This window comes from Pocillopora damicornis, chromosome 3 (assembly GCF_964200805.1).
Source record: "Pocillopora damicornis chromosome 3, jaPocDami1.2, whole genome shotgun sequence".
Lineage (NCBI taxonomy): Eukaryota > Metazoa > Cnidaria > Anthozoa > Scleractinia > Pocilloporidae > Pocillopora > Pocillopora damicornis.
The window spans coordinates 9707980-9734992 of NC_142672.1; the positions used below are offsets into that span (position 1 = coordinate 9707980).

Below are 27013 nucleotides of genomic sequence, written 5' to 3' on the forward strand. Positions count from 1 at the left end.
GATTCCTTCTGACCTAGGCCCGGATTGGGATGAGGTGATAGGTTGGTCATAGCTTGCCGCAATCAATCGAAAAATTGATCAGTTATTAAGTAGTTTACTAAATTACACCATAAGTATATTTTCAAGGGGCTCATAGCATTAATTTTAGGTCAGTAATAAACATTTATGCTAAAATAGGATGTACAACGGATCACGGACCAAATATTTCGCTGAGTTATCCCTCTAGTATATTTTTATTATTTTCATTTTTATCTATTCTTTTTTTTTTTTTATTTGTCTTTATTTGGTTCTTTATGTTATCTTGTTCAATTTTTATTACTTATGCATCAAATCTTCCCACTGAATTTGGGAGTAAAATATATAGTGAGAGTTTCTGTTCATCATCCACCATAATTCTCAATTAAACTTGGACTTTGAAATCTCTTGAAACCATATCCTCCTTCTAAACCTGCTTTCGGGATATTTCGGCAGTAAGTTTCATCAAAAGTTCCTTTCTCGACATTTTTTACGTAGGCATCATCACCACTCTCAAAGTTTCCTAGAGGCTTATAGCGTGCGACAATAAACGTGCATGTTTCTCCATTAGGTTGCTTTTTTGACGCTTTTCCTATTCCCAGCTCCCTGCTGTCTTTCCAGACCAACTGCGTAAAATGATTGGTACCCGACTGTGGACCTTCTTTGCCAAATGTGTAATGGCACACTTCGTCAAACCTGCATCAGAGCAATCCAGAAGCAAACTTATTTAGATACATATAGTATAACCTCTTCTTGGGCTGAAGAAATGTCTGCAACTAGCAAGAAATAAATGCTTCATTCTCTAAAAGCAGAGATTAGCCTCCGTGTCAAGCGTTAAAATTATACAACTCGAGTCTTGTTGTAAAACATTTGAAGAGAAGGATGGAGAAAAATTGGAAAAGATAAAAAGGTATAACAGTACATTGTATATGACATTATACATCACATCTGGGTCGAGTCTGTTTTGAATGATAGATCATTCATTCAATGGGATTTTCAGGTGGGAAGCGATGGCGGTGGAGTGCTGTGTGAGATACAAATCCGAGAGAGGTTCGGCCTCGAACCCGGTAGTTCAAATGAGTTCTTCCTCGGCGGGACGGATTTTTCCTCAAAGTCTAGTCCCTCGTCTCTCCCCTCCCCCCTCCCCTCCCCAGCAATGATTAGCTATCGGTGGCTATCTGCGAGCTGTCCAAGAAACTCAACAAAATACTGAGACTAACCTCTACCTATAAAAATTAGACGCACATACCATGTTTTTATTGCTTCCTCAACAGTCTGCTCTCCGCTGCCATGGCAACCAAGAGAAAGATTTTCTCCTTGATTAGGTCTTTCAGTATATCCAGACTGCACCAGAGTGTCCATATCTGCCAGTGTGCGGGCGTAATCTGCTGCATTTTTACTCATGTCACAACTCAGTGTAAGCGCAGGTGCACGGTGCATTGTTCGGTATCTGTTGTGTATACTCAACGCTTCTTGTTCAAACGGGGAATCTGATAACATATCAAGGATATGGGAAAAAGAACACGATAAAAAGTTTTGTTTCCTGGATAAAACTAAGATTCGTAGAGAACAACCATGCCATTTTATACTATTTCATTGATAACATAAGGATGCCCACCGACCTAGGCCGCGCAGTTTTCAAGAAGGAGGACTCCATTTAGCATATACCACTAATTACTATCGTGCATTGCAAAGGGTTGAGCTGTGAAGAAACATTGTACTTACGAATGCAATTTGTTGTAGTCGGCCTTGGTTGGTTTGGCTGTGATGGTCGCTGTTTTCGTAGATTCGGTTTTGGGTTGTGTTGCTGTTCTTGCTTATACTGCTGCTGATATCGATGTTTTCCATTTATTTTAAGATTCAGTTTTAGTTCAAAGTCATTTTGGTCAGGTGAAATGGCATATTCGCCTTTTCCATTTACCCTTCCGTCAGAAATTTGAAAACTTCCTACCTTCTCAGGACGTTCTTTAGAGTTAAGTGTTGTTAACTGTTTCATGTGTTGCCTGGTTTGAATTCTTGAATTCAGAAGTTTATGGAGCCACTCGTGAATAAATTTTTTCCGAGTAGAGAAAAGCTTTATGAAAGCATTAGGGGGTCTCCAAGGTATACTAATAGGTTTTTTGGCGTTTTTGTGGTCAAAAGATTTTCCATTTGAAGTCAATTGCTCGAAGACATCCAAGCCTTTTAGAAGATGAGACACTGAAGGGATCTCCCATACACTCTGTTCACTCGGTTGGCGAGATTTATCAATTCCAGTATTCTGGCTATAGGAATGTGCACATCCTGCGAGTCGAACAATTGATTTCTTAAGTACAAATACATTCTAAATTGGCCTTCCTTTCGATTGATAATTATCACTATTCTCTATCGTTATTTTCTATATTCTAATGATAATTTCCGAAAGGAATTTAGGAACACATTAAGATGGATACGATTTAGGAATTGACAGATCATTTAGGGCAGCTCAGACTACTTCGAAGCACAAAATTCTCTTCCTGAGTCGACCGGTCCGGCAAAAAAACTGCTGATTGAAGGTTTGCGTCCTAGACAAAGTGTAGTGTTATTGTACTGCGACCAAAAGCTTTCAAAATACGATTTGTAAGATTACTATTTGATGCCACTAGCGTTAACAAACAAGCCGTAAGGAGTATAACTGTTAATTGCCGTTAGCTGGTGTGAATATAAATTGATATAATCTTGTTTCCTCTACCTGCTTGCAGACTTACCCGCCAGCAAAAAGTTCAAAAGACAAAGCAACACTGTTCTAGTCCGGAATGTCAAACGTGTCTTCATACTAAATAACTTGAGGGTTTTTATCTTGGTGTCCCATTTTATCAGTAACTCGCATCACGCTTCTAGTTTCCTTCACTTACAATCAAACTTAATATCACACTACGCCATGTTATTTTTTTTCGTCTCTTAATCTTTGGATTTAAAGTTTCCCCATCCTTTCCCTAAGGCTGCTCACTGAGTCAACCAGCCTTGAAAAATGCACAGCGGGTGTCTGAGATCTTGAACAATTAAGTACTAGTTAAGTACGAGTTGACAACTGGTAGTCCTGAGGAAGCAATTCTTACCATTTCATGCTTCGACAGATATCATTATTTCTTTAAGAAACTGTTCCGATGAAACACGAAATGGTTAGGTTTTCCGGAAAATCTGGCTACTGCTCCAGGTCCTACAAGAATTGTTTCTCTCAAATCGAACGAGCTAAAAACCAGGATAGCTGTAACTCGAGAAACAACCAGTCTTCCACTTTTTAACTTGACATACATCAGTCTGTTCAGTTATCCTTCTAAATTCCTGCATTTTCATTTTTTTTCTTTTTGAACAACTGCGCTTGCAATAACCGATAAGATACCACTTGTAAAATCACTCACGAACTCTTGGAGGTACTTTACGGATGTAGATTTAAAAGAGAAATCGTCAAGTAAAAAAAAAAAGGTAAAGCTGAAATAAAATGATATAAATAACTGGCTTACATAGTCAAATTAACGTGGCTTCGCTATAACTTAATTTTAAATGCGGGCAATTAACAATTGTATGACTTCGACTTTCAGCTGTCGTTGTTTAGTTTTCTTTTGATACCATATGAAAAATCGCGATTTTAATCAATCTGCTCGGAAAACTTTGCGAACAAAAGTGGTCTATTCCTTGTGTAATCGCTAACTTTTCATTTCTCTGATAATTTCAGTTCGTTGCTTGCGCAAACAGTTCAGAGATACCTGTCAACTTGTAACTGTCTTTCTTTCTCTATATCTGTCGTTAACGCCTAGATCTTTCAAATTATCATGATGAAACTAAACCTCTTAATAACCAGAGAATGAAATCAAATGAAATTTAAAAAAAAAGTATAAGATAATTTATCTTCAACGTGAAATTTACTCGAGTTTATGTTTTCCATTTAGTGATATAATGGTAAAATACAGATTCGAAAGCTCATTTTCTTTCTCTGTCCACCACTTGAAGTTAAGACTGCAGGCATTTTTGGTCGAGTGTGGACGGTCACCGTCGATAACTGCGGCTAGATGCCTAGCGGCTAGGCTAGGTTGTTAATGGCCTAAATGTCTGCTAGTCAGAAATTAACAGAACGTCTACAGAATGTATCAGGTGTTATTTGAAATGTCAAGCGAATCCAGACTAATTTTATTGGCTAATGAGTTGCAGAAATTTTCGGTATTCGCGGTCTCGCTATAAACCTAGTTATTAACAGCCCAGTTCTTCACAGAAAGCCTTTGTTGTTCGATAGTAAAGCATCCTGGTGCGGAATATATAGTTCTGCAGTTCATCTCCTCGTAAGGTATAAAATTTCCTTCTTTGTCTGAAGCTCGTACAAGACCAAAAACGACATCTTTAATTTCTCCAAATCTGACTTGATTACCAATTTGTAACTGGTAACTACTGTTAATGAAAATCTTCACTCGCTAGCTGGTACAGACTGTTAACGGAAAATATCTTTATTAGCTTACTTACACTTTATCACCTAGTCTTAATATGAATGAAAACCAGAATAAAAGAGTTCGTTCATTATTACTGGTTTTTCATCATTGTGAGGCTTTGACAGCCCTCATATACGAGGTTCTCACCTTACTTTACTTTAACTTTACTTTGAGTTATCTCAAAACATTATAATAGTCTGTTGCTCTTTCTCAAATGAGACACATTATAGTGTCTGCACTTTTCTTTAACTTTTAGGTACCAACGTGTCCTATAGAAGCTTTTTATCTCGTAATTTATCGCAATAACTTGGATCAAATGTTCCTTTGAAGACGTTCCTCCTGTACTCTCCCTTGTAATTTCCAGAGGGCTTGAAGCGTCCCACAACGAAAACGCACGGCATTCCGTTCTGGTACCCAGCTGCCTTTCCAATCCCGAATTCATGACTATCAGCCCAGACAACCTGCGTGAAATGACCTGAAGACATACTGAACTCTCCTCGGTCAAAGTCGTAAGAGCACACCTCATTATACCTAAATAGGGAAAAAAAGAGACAACTCTGTCTTGAGGAATTAACTCACATAGGCACACGCATACAGGTTCACTACTAGTACATGTTGAGGTCACATAAGGGCATGCGAGGAGCATTTCCTTTATACATCTCCTTTTATTAAAAGGGCAACTTAAACTCTTCTTGGATAACACCAAGTAATCCGTATGCTTTGAAAAGGAAAATGTCACTGAATCGGGTGGCTAAAATCTAGTCTTGCTGGTAATCTCATGTGAAAGATAAATATATTACATAGCTTTCATTTTTTTTTTTCAATTTTTACTTTGTAAATTACCATCGCCAGACAAAGGCATTTTCGTAAGTATAAAATTATGTTTTGGGGAAAAAGTTACACTTTTTACGGGCTTGGCCTTGTTTACTTTTTCCTTGGAAGGGAAAAGGACTAAACGTGATAGAAACCTTGTTTTCCCTCAGTCTTCTTCAAACATGTCGAAGATTAGTTATTTGATGGTAGTATGGATATGTCTTAAAAATCGCCATCTTGACTTCGTTTGAATGTGTTTACTATCTGAGTCAGCTGGGGAAGACTTTTGTAGTGAGTGATATCAATGCGATTCAGTACAATTCTCTGAACTTTTGCTTATTCGGAAGTGACCAGGCCATGTTTACTTGTCAAAACTTCGTCCATCATTGGTTAAGTACTCTATATACATGAGTCTGCCATCGATAAAAAAGGGCATATACGTTTTCTAATCCCTAGTATTGACCTCACCAGTTTGTTATGGCCTCCTTGGCGGTTAGAGGGACTCCATACTCCTTACAGCCCATTGCAAGATTCTCTCCTTCGTCACTTTGTCTTACGGCATCGTAGTCATGCTGAAGCGAGCCCATTCCGGCAATCTTTTCGGCATACTTCTTTGCTTCCAGATTAAGCTTCGGGTCGAGCTTAATCGGAAGGGCGCGGTGTATTTTACGGAACGCGTTGGTCGTGCCAACTGCTTCCATTTCAAACTCCTCATCACCTAATAACGTGACGGTAACATTACTCGCTTAGAGCCGTTTTTTTTTTTCAACCCTTTCACTCCCAAGATCTAAATATTGACTCTCCACACTGTTCTCCGTACATTCCTTATCATCATTATCATGATGGTCATTTAAACAATATCCCCTACATAATATTTTTATCACTCATGAACTTTCTGCTTGGTGCATGATTTTGTGCGTCATGCATTGATGTTGTGAAATTAATTTCATTTCTTGGTCACTCCAAAGAGGTAAAGGTTTAAATATTTAAGCTTTTTAACTCTCCTCTTTTCGCGCTAGCTCAAATTTTACATTTACCGATCTATAGACAGTTTATACTGGAGAAGACTTTTCCAAAAATGTTAGTATGCGAGAAACTCTGGTACGGGAGTAACATTTTTCACAGATTGAGCCTCGCCGTTAAAAATATCTTGATAGAGCAATAAATATCGTTTGCACTTACTTTGCGTTTGTATCTCCTTGTTGCTTTTGCCAGTCTCAGAAACGGAGGCATTGACAGCTGTAGGCTGTTGAGTGGAACTTTCCTTGGGAGCAACTTTAGAAGCATCGCCAGGTTGTGGCTTCTTAGCTACCTCGTCCGAGCCACCTTTGCTAACCTCAGGTCTGTGAAATTCCCCTGAACATGCAACTGATGTGACTAAAGCACCATTGGCACCCTTTATAGTCTTCCAGTGACAGTTGGGCCCAAGGCCTTCAATGAGCCCAAGTTTCTTGTCTTTCTCTGCTATTTGATTGTTGGAATCCACTCCTTTGTTGCCAACTGTCCCATTTCCGGCATTTCGAACTCCAGGCACGTTGAAAGGAAAATTTCCATTGCTTGGTTTCTTATCTTGTGCTTCAGGCTTCACGTCCGCAGCAGTAGTTGTGGTTGTTTTGCTTCCTTTGTTCCCGTCATTACCAGGACTCGAAAGGTCAGTGCTCTGGCTACTGGGCGAAATGTTGACAACTTGTACGGAAGCATTCTCACCAACGGGTTTTCCTTGCTCGGCACTAGCTGCTGGTTTGTTTTCTAAACCAATCACTACTCCGCTTGACGCATTAGTTTTACCAGGCGTTTTTAATGCAAGGGATATTGCTGGAGTATTGGATTGTGTCCCATTTTCCTTCTTTCCTTCATCCTTCCCTATGTTCAGACTTTCTTTAATCTTTTTTGCCAATTCTTGGACAAATTCTGGGGAAGGCTTAGACGATTCTGTTGATTCTTGAGTGCTATTTCCATTTCTTTCGGCAGTTCCAGTTAGACCGCCTGATTCTTGCTTTTGCTGCTCGTTGGGTTCTTGCTTGCTAGCTAGAGTTTCTTGTCCCTGTGCCTTGGCGAGTGTCTGGTTTGCAGCCGTTTTGTTCCCTCGAGTCATCTGCGGTACTTTCTGATCTTTTGCTTCTTGTACAGAATCCGTTGGGGCATTAGCTTTGCTATCACTAGCGGGCGATCGCTCGTGAAACAGAGGACTACCACTGACGAGAACAAAGTCTTGGACAGGACTTGGGACAGTTTCTCTCTGCGCACCAGCTGCTGCTGTATGTTTCAATGCAATGTGTCTTCCATGAGTCCTGTGGCGGAGATTCATTTGATGTCCTGTGTGTCTGTCACCGTGCAAAGCGTTGTTATTCTGGTGTCCTTTGTTAGGTTCGCTGAACACTTTTATTACTGAGAATAAAAAATAAAAACGATGAAAAGTTACGTCTCCCCAAAATAATTCTAAGGCATTACTTGACACAAGTCACTCCTCATTCCATAATTCATGTATCGTACCCTTACTAATTACTCATATGGGTACGAAAATACTCCTATCAACTCCTAGTGAAGCTTAAGAGGTTGTAACTCAGTATCTGTCCTATGTATTTGAGTATTCTTCCAAACTCTCGGATTGCTTTTGTGCAACGCAAGGCACTTCTATTCATTTATAAGATACAAAAGATCTGGAAGGAAATGATTTCGCTCCGATTTACGGTTAAACCAAATGCAATGATGCAAACTTACCGCATTGCAAAAGTATAATAGTTGCTATGGACCACAAACAGCTCATTTCGTTCTACCTTCGGAGAAAAAGTATACAAGTGATTTGATATCATCTCGGTTAGATTGGCGATCGATTGCTGAGATTTTGAAGCTCTTTCTATTGCCACACGAGAGGAAGTGGTTCCTTGAATTTTGAGGCCAAAAAGAGAGAGAGAAATAGCGAACCGCAATCCAAATTCTCAAAGAGCTTATAATTTTTTGATCCGTAATAATAATATGAAAAATCGGAAATAGTTATATCGTAATAATGAAAGCAGGAAGGATGCTACCAACCTATCCTGGTTACAAAGTGAACAACGTCCTGTTTAGACTAAGATTCACGGATAAAAAAGACGGATCAGTTTCCCTTTGCCCTGTATTTTTCCAATATTTCCTTCCAAAAGTTACTCGTCTGTGGAAACAGCACCATAAAATATGTATTGACCGGGAAATATACTTATTGACAGCATGACTGAAAAAAAATTACCTCATGTGCTGGTCACCGAAATGCTGGTATGTCAAGGACTTTTCAACGCATGAATTCTTCTCCATTTTTCCTTTTTTTTTTCCTTTGGGGTAATTTTAAGATTTGAAATAAAACCTGCTGTGCAGAAATGAGCCTTACTCTTGTAACTCCAGCCTGGAAGTCGCTATCCAAACTAAAATTTCCCCCGTTGCATCTGATGTAACACTCGTTCAATCCTTCTCACCTCCTAATTCACCTTTATTTCTTAGCAAACTCTGCGAGAGCTTCTCCCCATCGATTTGATTCGATTGGGTCAAGAAGTGGGCCCGAAAACCATTCCAAATGAAATGGAATCCAAGCTTAATTTAGTGCGTGAAATTTGGGTTTAGTTGGAGAAAGTATCGTTCAAACAAAAAGTCTTTGGATACTTACCTTGCAACGCACAAACCGGTTCTCTTTTATGCCGTTTTTAAGAGTGTGCTTTTGGGGTTTAATCCAGAGACGCCCAAATAGAACAAACTATTTGATATAAAAGTGATGACCCTGTTTTCAGTCTTGAATTATCTTACTCCAGTGGATCTTACAATCATTGGTCCCCTGATCTTCATGTAATTACCTTATAATTAACCCTTTAACTCCCATGAGTGACCAACAATATCCATACAATTTCAAGCAGATAAGTGATTGACAACGAAGAGAAATATTAATTAGGAGAATACAAGTTGATCCAATACCAAATTCTCTAAACTAACATCATAAGAATTTTGTGACAGATAGTAAGGAGAATTCCTGATGAAGTCGTGGGAGTAAAAGGGTTAATGACTTTACCGACGGTACCGGTCGCGGTGTCAGGAATGAGTGATAAAAACGCATTGACAACAAATAAAATTCAACAGAAAGTTTTTAAAAGTATTAAGTCATTAGATAACAATGAAAGAACTTAAGGGATTATTTGCTTTCGTTATGTTTACACCCAAAATATTTAGAAAACCAGGAAATAAGATTTCATAAGGCTAAAAAGCATGCATTAAATGTTACTAACTGACGTATGAAAGCGATCTTTTTTCGTCAAAGAAAGAAAAATTTGTATTTTATCGGGTGCGGTGTGCACTTTGAAAGAGAAAAATCCTAAATAACAATTTTCAACATTATACTAACTTGATAAAAAGGAATAGATCTATCCTCGTTGCCTATTCCTTGATTATAATTAAAATGATTAAAATCCTTGATCGTAACTCGTGTCTTCCTTCAGTAGCCAACTTTCAAATGCAGACCTACAGTGAAGGCCAAGCATAGAGCAAAGCAGTGTAACAGACCAGTGCCGAACTAACAGCATACCTGGTCCATTAGGAAAGAAGAGACAAAGGAGGGTAGTGGACCGTTCAATCTTCGGTAAGAATTGATTTTAAACGCTGAAGAATGAGATCGAGTTCAGGTCTACCGAACCATTAAATTTTACGTGACGAGTGTAGGTCAATGATGGCGAAATTTTATCGCAAACTGTCAACACTTGGCTTGGTACAATAGCAAGAAAGTGGAAACTTCAACCTTTGGTACTGAATGATTTTCAACAAATAAAGACTTCGCTTACATCCATTGTTTATTTATCTATAAACATAACTCCTCTATTTCTTATTTTTAAGCTTTTTCTCGTTTAGAGGACTCTTAACACACTCGTAGAATATTCAGAACTAAATGAATATTTCATTGCCGGTGCTTTAAAGTACGCATAAAACAAACAGAGAAACACGTATCTGTTATTCAGAGGAAAAGAAATCTAAATTTCATGCTTTATGCTTATGAAGCACATGGCGGGGATCATGAGTAACGAAATTTCGAAAAGCGCTTTCAAGCTACCGCCATGCCTTCCACGATACTTCTCATTCAAGTTTTTGGTCAGTGTTTTATACTTAGGGCAGGAAAGGAAAAAATCTGCAGAAGAATTCCATTTAAACCTCCACGGTGTAATCAGTTCTTTTTCCAATCTCCTGCTTGTTCAAACCTCTTAGAGGTCACTTTTATACATTATTACAATATCCTTCGTTAAAGTTTCCTCTCATCACTTGATCCTGAAATTCTCCCATCATGTTACCCGCGATGTCATAACGACCAACCACGTAGATGCATTGCATTCCATTCTGGGTGGCCTTTCCTTGTCCGATTCCAAGCTTAACGCTGTCCTTCCATACCACCTGAGTGAAGTGACCTGTTCCAGAGCTGAATCCTCCCGAAACAAAGTTGTAGCCAGGTTTGCATACTTCATCGTACCTGTACAGCACACAACAAATTATCACGTTAAAGGGAGTATCATTCGACTTAAAAACAATCACAATTGCTCTTGTAGCATATACATTTAAAAGGCTTTCAAAACGATACCAGTACCATTTAAGCTTTAGCTTACCCTCTCAAAAACGATTAATAAATAACCTCTCGCACGAGTTGAAAATCCAGCTTTCGCTTGTTGTGCTTTCAGTGTGATCACTTACCACATTTTGGTCGCAGATTCTCCAGTCAGCGGGGTACCGTTTGACGCACAGGCGTAGGCCAAGTTCTCCCCCACATTTCCTCTTTCTCCAGAAGATGAGTGCAGCAGCTGACCCATGTTTGCAATTTTTTGGGCATACGCCTTAGCTTGGTTACTGAGATCTCGATCCAAGGTCATCTCTTCGACTCCATGTACCTTTCGATATTTATTATGCGTATTCAACGCTTCTTGCTCAAACTCTGAATCAGCTGTGAATAGAAATTACAAATAAATTCTCCGTTTTTTGTCTCTTTTCATCTTTCCCATCTACAATCTTTTTATCATTATTTGCAAAAATCAAAGTTTGGACGGCTTTCATCCTTGCCCAAGCCAGATATGGCATAGATTTCAAGCTGTCTTAAGAGAATTTCCCTCTTTCAGTTTTTAAATAAGTTTTTTAATCCGATTTTCTCAACGTCACAATTAAAGTTAATGCTTACGCTGTGGCTCGTTAGAATCAACACTGCTGCCACCAAGGGCGCCGCCACCTCCACTCGGTGGGCTGGGGCTGGGGCTAGGGTACGTTTCAGGTTGGGGACGTTGCCTAGAACCTGGCCAAGGTCTCTGTCCCCAAGATGTTTGAGAACTTGGGCGACGGCTTGGCTTTCTTTGCCATCTCCAACGATATCTTCTTCCTCCATTCACATCAACGTCCGTTTCTGGAGTACTCTCTATTCTATGGTCTTCCTTCATTACTTTGCTCGAAGAATGTTCTGCCTGTCCATTATTTCCAGCACTATTTGTTTCCGGATACTGGGCTACTTTTCTACTGTTTAAAAGTGGAATACCTTTTGCCATTTTCAAGAAGTACACTATCCTCTGATTCCCATTTTCCTGTTCACTTCCCTTCGACTTGTTGTTTTGAATCTCATGAGAGGTCCTCTGATTGTGGGTTTTAGCGCCATAAAACGGCATCAGCACTTTTCCCTCGTCAACTTCTTTAGATTGGTCTGCCTTAGGAATCTCACCACCCTCCTCTGGGTTCCCAACTTTTATTTGAAATTGCTTATCATGTAGTGCATTTTGATCTAATGAGTTTATGGAGCTGTCAGTTTCTCCATTAGTACCTACAGTCTCGTTTTCAGAGCCTATAACCACAGAGTTTGCGCTTTTTTCTCCTTCCTGTTCGGAGAAACCTTGAGAGAAAGATTCTTCATGTTCTGGCTCATGTGATGTCTGTTGGTCTGTTAGGGTTTCTGTGTAGCTGCCCCTTGAAAGTTCTACTCTAGCTGGTGATATTGATTCTTCTGGTTGCTGCCCTTGTCCATTTGCAAAGTCAACATTACTGTTGCTAAAAGTTTCTTGCTTTTGTGTTTCGATGTTTGTGGGTGAAAGGGAGTTGTCTTCATTTGTTTCAACTCGGCTAGGCACGTTTTCTGAAAAATTTGAGTTGTCACTTATTTCAGAATTCACTCCAGGTTCTCGTTCGTTACCACTTGGCGGGGACTCCAATCGCTGCGTTCCTTGAATGGATTCTTTATCAGGGACTGGATTTGCTGAAGATTCTTCAGTGTGTCTATCTTGATGCCCAACGTTCTCATGGTGGCTATAACGGGATAAATTATCACTTTTTTCATCTGTGGGTGAAGATGCTTCGACTGACTGGTCTTTTGAGTCTATATGACCAAAGTTTTTCAGGTGAACACCCCCACCATGTTGGGGAGGCCCATGAATTTCTTTGTAGTATTCCTGTTCGTTTGATATTCTTTGTTGCGACCTATACGAGTGGTCGTTAGGTTTGTTATTTGAACCAGGATCACGTGTAACACTACCACTTTGTAAAGTGTCCGTATGTTCATCGGGTTTTTGCTGTGTTTCTTCGCTATTAGTGCCTGTATTTTCATAATTATTGGTCGTGTCCACAGCTTTCCCTGAAAGTTGGTAATGCGATGTTTCCTTTTGGTTTGTTGTTTCGGCCTCATTAATGTCAGTTGGCAATGTCTCAGCCGACGGCTGGCCTTGATCTTTTGATAGCATCTCATGCTCGAGATTACTAGTTGCCGCATGATTTTCCTCTCCCTTTGAAATTGGTGGCATTGTCTCTGTGTCTTCACTTTGAACTAATGGTTGCCCTCCTTCTCTGTACAAAATTTTACTAGATCCATAGTTAGCATCAGGTTCCTGTTTAGCAGTAGTCTTTGATTCTTCTGTGCTCTCCTTCTCCTTTTGTGAGCTTGCATCGTTGGTAAATGGTTCATCTTGTTTTGGTCTTTGATCGACTGCAATCCCTGAGAACGGGCGATTTGGTGTGGCGTGTAGTGATTCCTCTTCATTTTGGATATTGTTAAGTGATTTATCTGTAACAGTCTCAGAGGAGGTTGGTGACTGTTGATTTTCGGCTTCTGGTAATTTCTCGTTTTCTTGACTTTGAGAAGCTGGATTGTGTCCTTCACCATATGGCAGGGAAGGTGTTGTTTCGCCTTCCTCTGAGTCTCCATTGGAAAATATAGCATGCGCACCAGACTGCAATGGTATGTCATTGGTTTGTTTTTCAGGTGATGGTTTCCTAAGAAGCGATTGGCCAGTTTGCTCATCTGATGGCCCCATAACTATCCTGTGAGTGAGTTCTTCGTCAAATGCGCTTTCGATTATCTTATGCGGCCGAAGTTGATTAACCAAGCTTCCAAATCCAGGAGATCCTTGGCTTGATGTTGAACCCTCTATATGCATTGTGAAGGAATCATTTGATTTTAAGTAAGGTGTTTTTCTGACCTTATAAGCATTGTGATATTCTTTATTATCAGATTCACTTCCATCTTTTAAGTGAGACGCAATGTGCTGGCCATAATTGTGACTGTGCTGATGATATCTTGGGTGTTGTTGTGGGGGTGTATTTTCAGCTTGAGAAATTCCTTCGTTAATCTTGAAACTGTTTGACAAAGCATTTCTTGATTCCTCTAAAGGAACTGCACCTGTCTCCTTTTCGAGACGCTCCACACCACTCAGCGATGGTTCCGTAAGAGTGTTGTGCGAAGAATATTCTGTTTGTTTGTCATGCGTCCTCCAGTACTCAGAAGATCCAGTAATTGCGTTTGGGTTATATCCGCGGTGTCCTTCTACATCGGGGTTTCCTTGCCGTCCGTTGTGAAAAACACTAGACCCTAACAGGTGTGATTCTTCATCATACGCTTTGATATAGGTTTTATCAGGTATTTTGTTGTTCACTGTTATCTCCTCAACAGATGGATTGCTTTTTGAAGCATCGGGCGGAAAATTCTCCTGGGTCTCCCCTGTCACTAAGATTTGGTGCACTCGCTCCACGGGGTGATCATTCACTCCCGTTTTGCCAGGTCGTTCGCGTTCATATTGGTAACTCTTCGTTGGATTAGAAGACGATCGGTCGACAGAGGAAGGACTTCCCTCAAGTTTTACGATTTGTGAAGAGGTGTCTACCGTTTGATCAATTTTTGTGTGTTTTGTGGGTTCTGGGACTTTATTATCTATTTTAGATGGTAACACATCAAAAGAGGGTCGTGGTTTCAGAAATTGATGTTGTTCGCCCTTCTCATTTGCATGAACACCCTTTCCCCTATCGCTAGATAGATGGCTCTCCTTTGCTATATCATGAGAAGCAAATCCCCAGACGCCGTGTCCTGCGTGATATTCTTTTAACACGTGGTCATTTCCTTCTCCTTCGTTATTGCCGTTCTGATCGACATTTAGCTTTGCAGAAGCTTGACTCTCATAGCTATTGACAGGCTTGTTGTTTACTTTCCCTGTATGTTCAGTGCTGCTCCCTCTTTGAGATGTTTGGGTCTTACCCGACTCGGTAAATGGGACTCCGTTTAACAGAGGAGCTCCTGTGAACAGTGCCTCGGTGTAGCTATATCCACGATCAGAAGGGGATCCCTTCAAAGACGATTGCAGAGTTGCTGCAAGGCCTGCTTTCTGTTTGTTATAATGATGAAGGTCTTCCTTATTTGGATCGTCCTTATGCTTTTCTGGCTCGCCTTGCTTAGAGGAAAGGATCATCCCTAGTCCCTTGTGGTGTTGAACATCCTCTACGGGGCTTCCCATAAGTAACAAGTAGTGTGATCTTTGTTTCGGAATGGACTCCTTTTTGTTGTGCTTCTTCCTTAGGGACTTTGTGAACGTTTCTTGAGCTGTTATGGGAAAACGAAGATCGAAATTAATTAAAAAATAAAGAGGGGAAGCTGCTTTAAGACATTGGAAAAATTCAAATCATTATTGCTAAAGAAAGTTGAAATAACATAATTATTATTCCATCTATTTTCGATATTAACGTTTTCGTTAAACTCACCAAAAATAAAAATTGTAATGGCACAGATAATCTTCAGTTGACGCATCATGATAGCCTTACTGCAAAGAAAAAAGGGCTATAAAGCATGGTTTACAATAAAATTTTTTGTTATATCTTAGGGAACCTTTTCAAATACAAGCTACTTACCATTTGAAGTTGACGAGAGACCACAGTGTATTACGAATTTATCATCGGGAGAACCTTTGGTACCCTAAATCTACCTGGTTCGTGTTTTAGCAAAACTATTTCTTGGCCGCTTCAAAGAAAATTTAAACAAAACACCTAAAATTGTCGAGCAACAGATAAAGGCAAACAGAGTGAACGTCCTCAAAGCCTATTACTTCATATTTTGTTTACGCTTAAGGCAGGTAAGGTCAAAAAACTCGAGAGTGCCTTTAACCTTAACAGCTGGCTGGTTCCAATTTTCTCTAATCTTGCATATCTTTGTTAAACGAACAGTGTCCAGAATTGTTTATTTGATTGGTAAGGAAGGCTTTAAATCTACATTAACCTTGTGTAAGGTCTAATGGTAAAGGAAACTGAAATTGCAGTCAGTGAGCTGATAGTGAAGTCCAACGTTTCAGTGCTATTTTGTCTAAAAACAGCGCTTTTCTTTAATCAGATAATGAGTTTAGAATACCACTCCAACGAAAATTTGCCCCAGAATCAGTTCGACGAAAACACTATCACTGATAATAACTGTAGCAGTAAAAGCTGGCATCAATTTTGTATGAGTCTGTGTGCGTTCCAATATGGAACGTAGCTAAGAAAGCCTTTGCTGTTTCCTCAACATTCAGATCTTTGATAAGGTAGAAAATTTGTCTGATTGATCTGTTTCAGTTAAACTTAATTGAGCAACAGTTGAGATTACAATAAATCTCTCTTTACACGGCCGATGGGATCATCGGCAAAATGATTAATATCAATAGAAACTGATTTTTTCAAGCGTAATTTCCTCTTGGATCGGTTGACTACTGATTAATTGAGTGATACAGTCGAAGGTTAATAACGTGTGCACAACTGACTGAAGCCAAAAACAGGTTATTCATTAACCGAAGAGGATCTTTCATTTGGCCTCAAGATAAACTAATTATGTATTTTATGTAGATGTAATTAATATAATGTCTATAGAACATCTGTCAAATTTGCTGAAAGTGGCTCGCAATTTGTATTATTTTTATCTAATTGCCATACCATGAGTATAAATACAAGGCAACAAGAAAAACAAACAACAACAAAACAGGAGAAAGAACCCAAGAAAGAACACAAACACAAGAATTGGTATTTCAGTTTTATTTATAAGGAAAAACCAATCTTCCTTTTCAACACCAAAGAAGTTGGCTCTCTTATTCTCAGCATCACTTAATTCTTCGGGCTTCAGCCGGAAATCTAACAAAAAGATAAAGGAGCATTAGATAAGTCGTCAACTATAACTCTTATCTCTCACACTTTCACACACTTCACTCGTCTTTTTTAGATTATCAATATTACATTGGCGATATAGGCCTGCTTGGTAGAGACATTTCCAGAACCCTTTCCAAGAGTAAAACCTGTGCCCTTCCAACAGTTTTTACGCATGCTCTACCACTGAGGTGTGATTTATGTTACTGGCATGCCTACCGCACGCGTAAATTCAACAATGCTTTTGCGTTGTAATGGAAATTTTTGTGGTACATGTAGCTGAAGATTCGTTTCCGTTAAGAATGATGGTGATCAGGTTTCAGAATCCACACTTAATATCACGAAAAATGAACGTTTGGGAAAGAAGAATATCTTCGTGTGAACTACAACTGATCTTAAAAAGGAACGTATTACTGATGCCAGCGACTAAAATAATACTTTACAAACCTAGCCCATAGTATAACTTTCAATCCAGTTTCTGTACTTGCTCACTCTGGCATTGACAGAGTAATGTCCCGGATGACAACCACCTGTACCCCAACTGACCACACCCTGTAGGTACCATCTGCCGGTCCAATCCTTACATACAATTGGTCCACCACTGTCAGTGTTGCATGTGCTGATGGGACTAGAGCCACCATGACCTGTACAGAACATGGCGTCTGTCACAGGGATACCAGCGTCTTTGTTATCTCTCTCGCATTCTGACTGGCTCACTGTAGGGAGCATGGCCTGTTTGAGGATATCTGCTTGACTGGACCAGTCCTCGGGAATTGTCAAGCCCCAACCTCGGGTGAACAAACACACAAACAAGAAAAACAATGGAACAGCTTTCAAAATGTCCCAGGACCCTAACATTTCTGATAAAAGGTACTTTTCAATTTTAACATCATGATAACAAGGGGTGATCAACGGTTACCAATCAAAAGTAAGACTTTTCTTCTCACAGTTTATTCTAAGGAGTTGAACGAAGTTTTCGTGATTAACTTTCACTTCTCTATTTGAAACGATTTCGCTGTGAGAAAACGGGGAGGGGGGGGAGAGATACCGAACAAGCTGTAAAACCATGTTTCATTCCTTTACGAATTGAAAGAGCTGGTCAATCAGGATAACACGTTGGAAGCGTTTGTCAGCAAGGGGTTAAAATTGCTCTATTTTCTCGCCTTTAACCGTAAGGATACCAACACTTAGAGTATCCAATTCTGAACTTTTTCTTAACGTCATTTTCTTTGATAATGAAGAATTACTGCAATTGGAATCACTTGGAAGAAATTAATAAAATCCACTCGCTCCACTCCTGTAAATAATTACCTGTGGCATAACATCTTTTTCTAGCCGGGATGTTGTAGCCTTGATTAGGAAGGCAGATCAAGCTGACTTGTTCATTCAGTACAGCGGGACGGTTCAGTCTTATTAATGCTGATTGAGCCGGAAGAGATAGAAACAATGTAAATCTCATTGTTATTGATAGCCTTGTTGAGGTATCCGGTTTAACCTGGTATTTTCTGGGTTTCAATCTTAAAACAAGATTCTCCTAATTCACAGCTTTGAAAGACCTTCGCTTAATCTTATGTTAACTCCGCCGATGTCTATTTACTTAAGCAATTTTAGTTCTGGGATAGGATTATTGGTTTCTCATGGAGCTCGAAGAGTTCCATGGAAATACTCTAACGAAACTGTAAGATGATCTCAGTGTAAAAGGATCGGGTTATCTACTCCAAAACAAAAGAAAATCAATTAATGTTCTCTTGCTCCAAAACTCGTTTGTTTATTTTTCGTAATCATTTAGTTCCTATTTCTTCACTTGAATGTTCTTACTTTCAGTAATTGCACGCTGCTAAACACCGAGTCAATCTATCACTTTCCCGTTTGTCCAATTCCCATACACTGTATTTCATTGTTCTTTGTTCGTTTTCAGAGCGTGACTTGCAATGGTATCAGCCTCTTACTACAGTTATCAATCAGTAACCTTGAATTACTGAATACTTATCTATTTGGCCTTACCAATATCATTGTTCACAATCGAAGGCTTATTATAATGTGGGTGTACCACGATATTCGCCACATCGAACACTTGTTCATAACCCTCTCGTGTGCTCCTTCGGTGTTCGCCGAGAGTTATCCGAAAATCCCTGTAATTCTGAGGTTTCTTCGCATGATCCACGCAATGGGCCGCTGTTACGATCCACTGTGGGCTAACTAGGGCACCTCCACAATGATGGCCGCCAAGATAATTAATTTGAACCATCCAAGGCCATGAATTAGGGGCTGCATTATAACCACTGATGATTCTTGTTTGCGGGCGAATTCCACAGGTTGCTGAAAAAGATGGTATAAAGCTATGATACACGCTTAAAAAAATTAGGTGTTATTCTGATACAAAAGCATCTCAAATAAGAACACTTTAATTTTTAAGTGGAGTGTTGAAAGTGATCTGGGAAAGACAATTGTAGGCATTTGGAGAAAAATTTTGGCTAACAAATATTAATTTGCATCACCTTATAACTCTTTGCCATAGTATATTTTTTCGGAGTTGAATTACTGAAATTAAATTACGTACCTTCAGCGCTGGTAAGAAGCCCTGAGGAACAAGATATATGTAAGGTTAAAATCAATGTTCACAAATTAGAGTGATGGTAAAAACTGCAAAAGCAAAATGTGAAAAATCCACATTACCTGTGCTATAAAGCAATACAATAACACCAACAGAAGTGAACATTCTTCACGTCTGCCTTGTTTCAGCGATCTCTGCAAAACTAATTCCGACGCCCTTTTGTATAATGATGCTAATTTGGAAAACTCTTATTTTTGAAAATGATTGTCATGGTTTAAACAGCTTTTAGACTGTTAAAATAGGTTGCCAAAACTATTTTATTAGATTCTTTGTTGGAACGATAAAAAGTAATTAAAGGTAGCGATCTTCTGGCATTTTAAAGTGACAAGAAAATTCATTCTCACGTTTGTGTCATTCACAGAGGACAATCTGAATGTAGATTGAAACATACACTTGCTCATATGCTATCAAATTTTATCGGCTTGATGGGTTACCACTATTTTTTTTAGTATGGGGCTTCGCTGCGCGATCGAGCGCTTCGCGTGCGCTGCGAGCTCCGCTATAAAGGCCAAGTATATAGGCCAAGTGTATGGGCCAAGTATTTGGGCCAAGTTCTCCTCGGGTTAACTGATAGAACATCCCTCAGTAAAAGCAGAACAGACCAAGATTCAAATCCTTATAGGGCTTCAGATTCTCCCGCCTCTTCCAAAACTTAAATAACATGGCTGAAATTTATTCCTCGTGGCCGGGGGAACTCAGATTTTTCTTTTGTCCTACGCTCATCACAAGACAAGTAATATCTTTCTCATGACTCTAGTTCATTCCTCAACTTTTTTTATTCTATTCAATTGTATGACACCTCCGACATTGCGGATCTTTGCTGTATTCATGAGGCGTATCACTAACGAACTTTAAAATGACCCAGCTCTCCAAGAGATTACTAACTCTGTGGTGGAACATCGGAGCGTGGAATTCGGGCACCTTTGATCTTACTCCTCATTAAACAATCACGGTTTTTTTTAATTAACACAACAGGTCAATACGGCGAAATTACAAGTATGCTATGTGAGTAATTATCTTTTTTTATATCTAATTTAGACGCCTGAACTTTTATAGGAAAATGATAAACACACTCTGATTTCATTTTCGGGTTTTTTGTTTTACATCTTGATCAAAGGTCAATACAGGGGGGAAATCTGCTCAGTTCCAATAAAAAAGACAAAGCCATTTTATTGCACAACGTTTTCGTGCTCTTCAATGTTTCTTCAAACGCAGTTGAAGTAGAGAATAATGCATGGGCGCATAGATATGGAATTTCTCTTCGAGTGTTTAACACGATAGCTCACGAGTGAGCGCAGCGAACGAGTGGGATGTCGAGTTGAACACGAGAAGAGAAATTCCATATCTACAAGCAACCATGTATTATTTTGTTTATCATATAAACACAATAGCCCTTTATTGGAAAGAAACCCGACTTTATTAATGAATGAAAATAAATGAATCGGCGATCCTCGAATAATAATCGTATAGTGCGTTGGCGCTGACTCTTAAGATGGAAAAATGCGTTGAATCATGATTACAAAACAACAATGGTCGTAATTTTCAATTTACAAAATTCTCATTTATTGAATTTGTTTTTACCGACAGAAGAAGTCTTTCAGGTAAACGGCCAAAGTCGGCTAGTAGCAAATCTTCTAGTTGTCGATTTTCATTCTCTGACGAGAGAAATGCTAACAGCAAAGCCACTGAATACGCAACTTTCGGTTTTTCTGTTAGTATATTGGTTTTCTTCCCTTCTAGGAAAGTTTGAACCTCATTGTCTGCCAGCGATACGGATTTTTTAGTGTTTTAGCCGCCATAACTTGAGAAAACTCCGACAAACAACTTGTATTGAGAGTCGTGAAGGCTTTGCCGTTCATTTATTAACCTGACCGAGTGGCGCCAAAGGCGAGTGACGTAAAAGCAGCTGATTGGCTTTATCAACACAAGTGGAAAAATACGATATTTTTTTACGTGAGTTGTTACGGCTTTTCTCAGGGCCGGAAATCCTTGTATAACACCGCAGTTTATGTGATTTATTACACCCATTTTGAAATCACTGGTGGTCCATCCAATTGATGTGATTTATCCACGAATCGCACTATGTTTTGATTTAAATCGCATCTTTCTCCCAGGCAATGAGGAGGCTACACTGAAAACAAAACGACCAATCAGATTTCAAGGCTTGTTTAAAGTAACCGATAAAATTGCAGAAAAACGAAAGACAAAGAGTATCATGTGGCAAATTTTTCAACTTTTGTTTCCAAAACTCTTACTTTTTCCCCCCAAGAGATAAATGAATTTTCAGACCGGCTCAGTACTGCATCAATAAAATGTTTGAACTGACCATGTCCTGTATTTGGGCGATTTCAAAATGGATGTAATAAAGTGGTAATTGAACCTCGTGTCGTGTAATTTTGGTCTGAAATCATACTTGTGATTTCAAATCGAACTCGCGCTGCGCGCTCATTCGATTTTGAAATCACGCGTATGATTTTAGCCCTAATAATATGCATGGAAAAATTACTCAGTTTTGATTGGTTATAACAAATGCAGTTTTCAGGTAATTCAGTGCAAAAGAGAGTTAATTCAGTGCAGAAGAGGGTTAATTCAGTGCAAAAAAAAAAAAAAAACAAATCAGACATTCTGATCGGTCAATAATCAAAGAAACTCGCAGATAGCCAATCAAATGCGAGCCTTGGATGTCGCAACAAAATTTGAAAATTTGCGAGCGAAATAATGGCCGGCGTTTTAAGTAGGTTTTCTTTCGCCACCGCAGCTGAAAAACAGCTTGAACAACGAAAACATTGTAAAAAACACTGCTTTTTGGTTGTCCATTTGGAAAAAGTGGTGTTTAGAGAAGGGAATTGCCGAGGAAATCGAAAATTACGAGCCGACCCAGCTTAACACTTTGCTCGAGCGATCCAACGCCGAAATTTAAAATAAACATGGTTAAACCTCGGAAACGACGATTCCATTTCATCGAAAGTGATTCGGACACAGACTGAACAATTCCTTGAACTGTTTAGCCGGACTTTGAACTTTTTTGCACCTTAAAGATGTGAAGATATCATTGCATATTATTGTTTTGATCGTACGCAGTTGTTTTGACCGAACGCACGGTTTGAATAAATTATTTTTTGCACTCGATGCGCGCGCTTTGCTTTTGTTTAATTATGATAGACCATCTCGTATTTTTCCATGTATATTATTAACACGTAATCACATGATTTTTCTCGTGCAATTTGGAATAAACAAGCACTTGTTAATTTTTTCAAAGACCACAAATTGCACTCGCCCTACGGGCTCGTGCAATTTTGTTAGTCTTTGAAAAAATTTACTCGTGCTTATTTATTCCAAATTGCACTCGAAATCATGTGATTACCTATACAAATTGCACTCCGCTCAGTTCAATTACCATTATAAAACAGTTTTCATGCGATGATGAGTATCTCGATCTGGAGGAAAGATGTCATGTAGAGCTTTTGTTCTTTGTTGTTGGAGTGAAATTCTTGTCACTTAAAAGTCTTAATACAGTTTCAGTCCATTCAGAATAGCGAAATGATATATTTGCCTGTGATTTACAATCCAAGGTTATGCCCAAATGTCGGGTGCACTCTCATTTTTTTACAATTCTGTCCCTAAATGTTATGGAGATTGCTTGTTGAATTTTATTCCTGCATAGAAAATCGAAGCTGTTCGCTCTTTAAGAAGCACTGAGTTCATTAGGCCCCATCATGAACCGAAAAGTATCGTCTAATGTCATTAATATTGATCATGACATATTCTCGTAACGTAAATAGAGCGAGTATAACCTGACTCGCTTGAGACAATTTTACGCGGCCTGAGACTGGATCATTTTTATATATTTTAAACTGGATGACTTTCCTGTCGAGAAGAGGAAAGTTTAAAGCATATTGATTTAGGACAGGGTTGGAGTACTTTATTTATTTCAGAGCTATTATGGGTCATTGTAACAGAACAAACATTTAGTGCCGCGTTTGTAACGACACAAGCCAAGGAACATTTTACATTTGACTTCGACTATCTTTCCCTCTATTTTTTAATAGGACTTACAGAAAATTTAACTATATTAATGAGCGTTTGATATCTTCAACAAGAGATTCCAGTCGTTGTTAGCAACTTCCAAAACACCTTTAAAATCCAAATCAATGCTGTAAGAAAGAAAAAAACCGAGGTAAAAATATAGACAAATAAAAATAAACTAGACCAAAGGTGTCAATACTTTTAGCAACCTTCTTTTCTGGATTGCTCAGCTTTACAGGCTCGATTTTGAAACTAGCGTAATTTGCTCTTAATTATATTCTAGGTTATGATATCCATTGCACAGAAGGAAAAAAAAATGAAAATAGTGAAAACCTACCGGGTTAAAAAATCTTAACCCTAGAGAAATTTCACCATAATGAGCACGCGCCATGAACACCAGCCCAGCTTGATCAGAACCAAAAGTATCACAACAGCCAATCAAACCGTTGGTAGATATTAAACATAGCCAGTGAGAAATCCTTTAATTGTGGCCATGAAGTAGAGAACTGCTTTGCCCACTAAGCATATACTGTAACTGTACGAGTTTGGGTGAGCCGAGGATTTTAACTTACTTCATATCGGGCAGCTACAGCACAACTGACCCTCAGCACAGGCAGGGTGGGGAATGCCCGAGCAGTCACCCCTACACCTTGTCGCACAGTATCTTAAGTCATATCGAGATATGCACTCATCATTGGGTTCCTGTGCAACTAAAAAACAGAGATAAAAAGTACCGATTTCATGATTTTTTCTTAAAATACCTCTTAGCTCTCCTGAGGACAGTTAGGTCTTTGTTTACAACTTAATTAAAGTCGCTTGTATCGTGAAGATTAACAAGGCTTTGAAAAGTCCAACACTTTTTTTTGGCAGACTCAGCCTAATTAAAGTGAAAAGGGTGAAGAAGGGGGGGTGAGGGATGGGTGGGAGGGATGGGGGAGGGAGAGGGAGAGTAAGGGGACACCGCCGTCCTTTTTTCTTCGACTTACCTTAGTGTAGCTTAGAGTCTTTGACGGATCGATTATAATGGCATAGAGTGGTAAGGCTCTCACTTTTTAACGCATCAGTCCATTCTTTCTAAATATTTTATATATCTCCGTGATTTACACGCTAAGGCATCTAAGATCAGCGAGATTGAAATCACACTACAACTCCCAGAATGTACCCCCTGGAAAATGAATATCAAATCCTTCACGGAATACAGACATCGAAAAACAAATGTTAAAACAAGTGGCTGGTGTATAAACCATGAGCAAATGACGAAAAACAAATTAAGTTACCTTCAGGTTTGGCTGCCACGTGATCAGCAACCAGGAATATTACAATAACTGTGAAAGTCACAAACAGCTTCATAGTGTAATCTTAAACCACACAGGATATCAATCTGAAAAGTAGTCACTGTGAAAAAAAAAAATGCAGCTCTAAGAATAAGTTTGGCTTTTGAATATTTTCATGCGTTTAGACTAACAGAATATATGTTGCTCTGATTAATCCTGAAGTATATATAAAATTACAATTGCATGGGCCAACGGCTTGTGACGTTACGTTTCATGCCCCTTAAGGCATTTTCACGATAACTGATAGTCTTAGCGAAACGCAAGTCCTCTGTAAGTTTGCACTGAACAGACTAGGACTTGCTGGACTCAAAATTTAAAACAAAGAAACGAGCTCTCTTCTACCTTGATGTCGACAAAAAAATAACCAGGTTTGACTCGGATCTCTACAAGGAGATGTATACTATCGATGTCTTTGTGATTACAGCTGATTCGATTACCATCATAGAGAGACATGCAAAGATCAATCTGGATAAATAGAATGCGATCCGACAATCACAACGTATTATTTAAGTTCAAAATTTAAAACAAAGAAACGAGCTCTCTCCTACCTTGATGTCGACAAAAAAATAACCAGGTTTGACTCGGATCTCTACAAGGAGATGTATACTATCGATGTCTTTGTGATTACAGCTGATTCGATTACCATCATAGAGAGATATGCAAAGATCAATCTGGATAAATAGAATGCGATCCGACAATCACAACGTATTATTTAAGAACGTTGAGCGATAGAAGGTTGACGTGCGTGTCTTTTCATTTGGTTTTCGGTTACTCTTGAAAATGAGGGAATTTGCATTTGAAAATCTACTGTCAGTCTAGGTTAACTCAGGTGGAAGCGCAGTCTGAGAGTTAGTCAAACAGAAATTTGAAAGAGAAACTCTATCGATGACGACTTGAACCAAAAGCTTGGGGCAATAAAATCCGTGTACCTTAGTGCCAACCGATTTTCAATTGTTAGGAAAATGAAACACAAATTTTATTTTCGTTTTTCGTTTTTCTTTGCCGCAAAAAAACGAGGAGATGTATACTATCGATGTCTTTGTGATTACAGCTGATTCTATTACCATCATAGAGAGACATGCAAAGATCAATCTGGATAAATAGAATGCGATCCGACAATCACAACGTATTATTTAAGAACGTTGAGCGATAGAAGGTTGACGTGCGTGTCTTTTCATTTGGTTTTCGGTTACTCTTGAAAATGAGGGAATTTGCATTTGAAAATCTACTGTCAGTCTAGGTTAACTCAGGTGGAAGCGCAGTCTGAGAGTTAGTCAAACAGAAATTTGAAAGAGAAACTCTATCGATGACGACTTGAACCAAAAGCTTGGGGCAATAAAATCCGTGTACCTTAGTGCCAACCGATTTTCAATTGTTAGGAAAATGAAACACAAATTTTATTTTCGTTTTTCGTTTTTCTTTGCCGCAAAAAAACGAAATTGGACTTCCATTTTCGTTTTTCATTTTTTCCCCGCCGGGAAGGAAACGGAATCCGAATTCACTTAATGCTCTCCGTTTTTCCTTTTTTGTAACTTTTGAAAAAACGGATTTTAATTTTCTTTTTCGTTTTTCGGTTTTTTCGTTTTTCGTTTTCGTATGGGACTTGGAAAACGGATCACAAGTCGTTTTTCGTTTTTGGCCAATGGCAGTGAAACTGACAATCTTTGTTTAAGCGGGGAATATTTAGGAAACTAAGATGGCGGCGTTAGAAAATGTCTTAGAAGAAGATTTTGTCCGCCGGTTTCTTATCGCACAGAAACATACTTACGAGGAGCTTGTCACTGAAATCAAGGCTCGATATCCGAATCTAAAGGGCTGCAGTCTACAAAGCGTAAAAGGTTTTGTAATCTCCAAGGAATAAGGAAAAAAATGCCAATTTCGGATGAAGCGCTTAAGAGAGTGTCTGTAAGAGCGGTCCGGTCGATTTTGCTTGAGACACGGATTTCGCTCGTTTCTCGTGTGTTGTAAGACATTCATGTACCTATACTAAAACCACAATCAGTTTGATCGGATCTCTTTATTTTTCAGAGTTTTACGGAAATTAAATTTCACTCGAGCGAAGGCTTGTCGTGACACTTTTCAAGACTTTAATTTCATACAACTTTGGAGGACAATTTACAAAAAACTACGGAACTCAGCAAAAAACAAATACCACAGCCATGTATATTAACTCTATCTTATCTATCGAGGCGACTTTCGTAAACATCACGTGTCAATCAAGGAAACAGGAAGACTTGAATGATACCTTATCGGTTCGCCTAAATCAAACACGCCAAAACCGATCAAATTCAAGGTAAATTTTTGAAAAAGTGAGGCGTTCTTAACTGATCCAACTAACATAGCTAGGAAGTAGGTGCCATAGAAAAGATAACTACAGAAAA

The 27013-nt window shown here is 39.0% G+C and overlaps 4 protein-coding genes and 1 long non-coding RNA gene across 14 annotated transcripts in view; all 5 read right to left on the minus strand.

Moving 5' to 3' along the window:
* Window positions 1–204: 204 nt before the first annotated feature.
* LOC149048147 (uncharacterized) lies at window positions 205–3041 on the minus strand. The gene is made up of 4 exons (XM_089202203.1): window positions 2742–3041; window positions 1741–2298; window positions 1265–1505; window positions 205–711 (listed from the first exon to the last, which is right to left on the minus strand). The coding sequence occupies exons 1-4, from the start codon at window positions 2806–2808 to the stop codon at window positions 381–383; spliced, it is 1197 nt and encodes a 398-aa protein (XP_089058329.1). The 5' UTR covers window positions 2809–3041; the 3' UTR covers window positions 205–380.
* A 1403-nt stretch (window positions 3042–4444) lies between these two features.
* On the minus strand, window positions 4445–9028 carry LOC149048148 (uncharacterized). 3 transcript variants are annotated; one of them, XM_089202199.1, is made up of 5 exons: window positions 8905–9028; window positions 7989–8044; window positions 6450–7655; window positions 5736–5985; window positions 4445–4985 (listed from the first exon to the last, which is right to left on the minus strand). In XM_089202199.1, the coding sequence occupies exons 2-5, from the start codon at window positions 8032–8034 to the stop codon at window positions 4724–4726; spliced, it is 1764 nt and encodes a 587-aa protein (XP_089058325.1). In that variant the 5' UTR covers window positions 8035–8044; window positions 8905–9028; the 3' UTR covers window positions 4445–4723. The 3 variants fall into 3 exon arrangements, with proteins under 3 accessions (XP_089058325.1, XP_089058324.1, XP_089058326.1); XM_089202198.1 differs by lacking the exon at window positions 8905–9028 and adding an exon at window positions 8301–8431; XM_089202200.1 differs by lacking the exon at window positions 8905–9028 and adding an exon at window positions 8301–8415 and having other exon boundaries at window positions 7989–8040.
* Window positions 9029–10021: 993 nt separating this feature from the next.
* On the minus strand, window positions 10022–15614 carry LOC149048149 (uncharacterized). The gene is made up of 5 exons (XM_089202196.1): window positions 15405–15614; window positions 15258–15316; window positions 11437–15099; window positions 10959–11205; window positions 10022–10740 (listed from the first exon to the last, which is right to left on the minus strand). Exons 2-5 carry the CDS (start codon window positions 15304–15306, stop codon window positions 10491–10493), a joined length of 4209 nt encoding a protein of 1402 aa, XP_089058322.1. The 5' UTR covers window positions 15307–15316; window positions 15405–15614; the 3' UTR covers window positions 10022–10490.
* A 921-nt stretch (window positions 15615–16535) lies between these two features.
* LOC113667561 (elastase-1) lies at window positions 16536–19452 on the minus strand. The gene is made up of 6 exons (XM_027183405.2): window positions 19335–19452; window positions 19219–19239; window positions 18663–18977; window positions 17970–18077; window positions 17106–17446; window positions 16536–16646 (listed from the first exon to the last, which is right to left on the minus strand). Exons 1-5 carry the CDS (start codon window positions 19375–19377, stop codon window positions 17106–17108), a joined length of 828 nt encoding a protein of 275 aa, XP_027039206.2. The 5' UTR covers window positions 19378–19452; the 3' UTR covers window positions 16536–16646.
* Window positions 19453–23168: 3716 nt separating this feature from the next.
* LOC113667556 (uncharacterized) overlaps window positions 23169–27013 on the minus strand; it is a 4317-nt gene continuing 472 nt past the window's right edge. For 2 of the 8 annotated variants that reach the window (XR_016185236.1, XR_016185239.1), the window contains exons 3-5: window positions 24576–24693; window positions 23871–24008; window positions 23169–23426 (exon numbers count right to left, since the gene is read on the minus strand). This is a non-coding gene — a long non-coding RNA (uncharacterized LOC113667556). Of the gene's footprint in view, window positions 23427–23870; window positions 24009–24575; window positions 24694–24809; window positions 25116–25179; window positions 25304–25697; window positions 25725–26400; window positions 26621–27013 lie in introns of those variants that run through there. The other 6 variants (XR_016185237.1, XR_016185241.1, XR_016185238.1 and 3 more) reach the window with 6 other exon arrangements.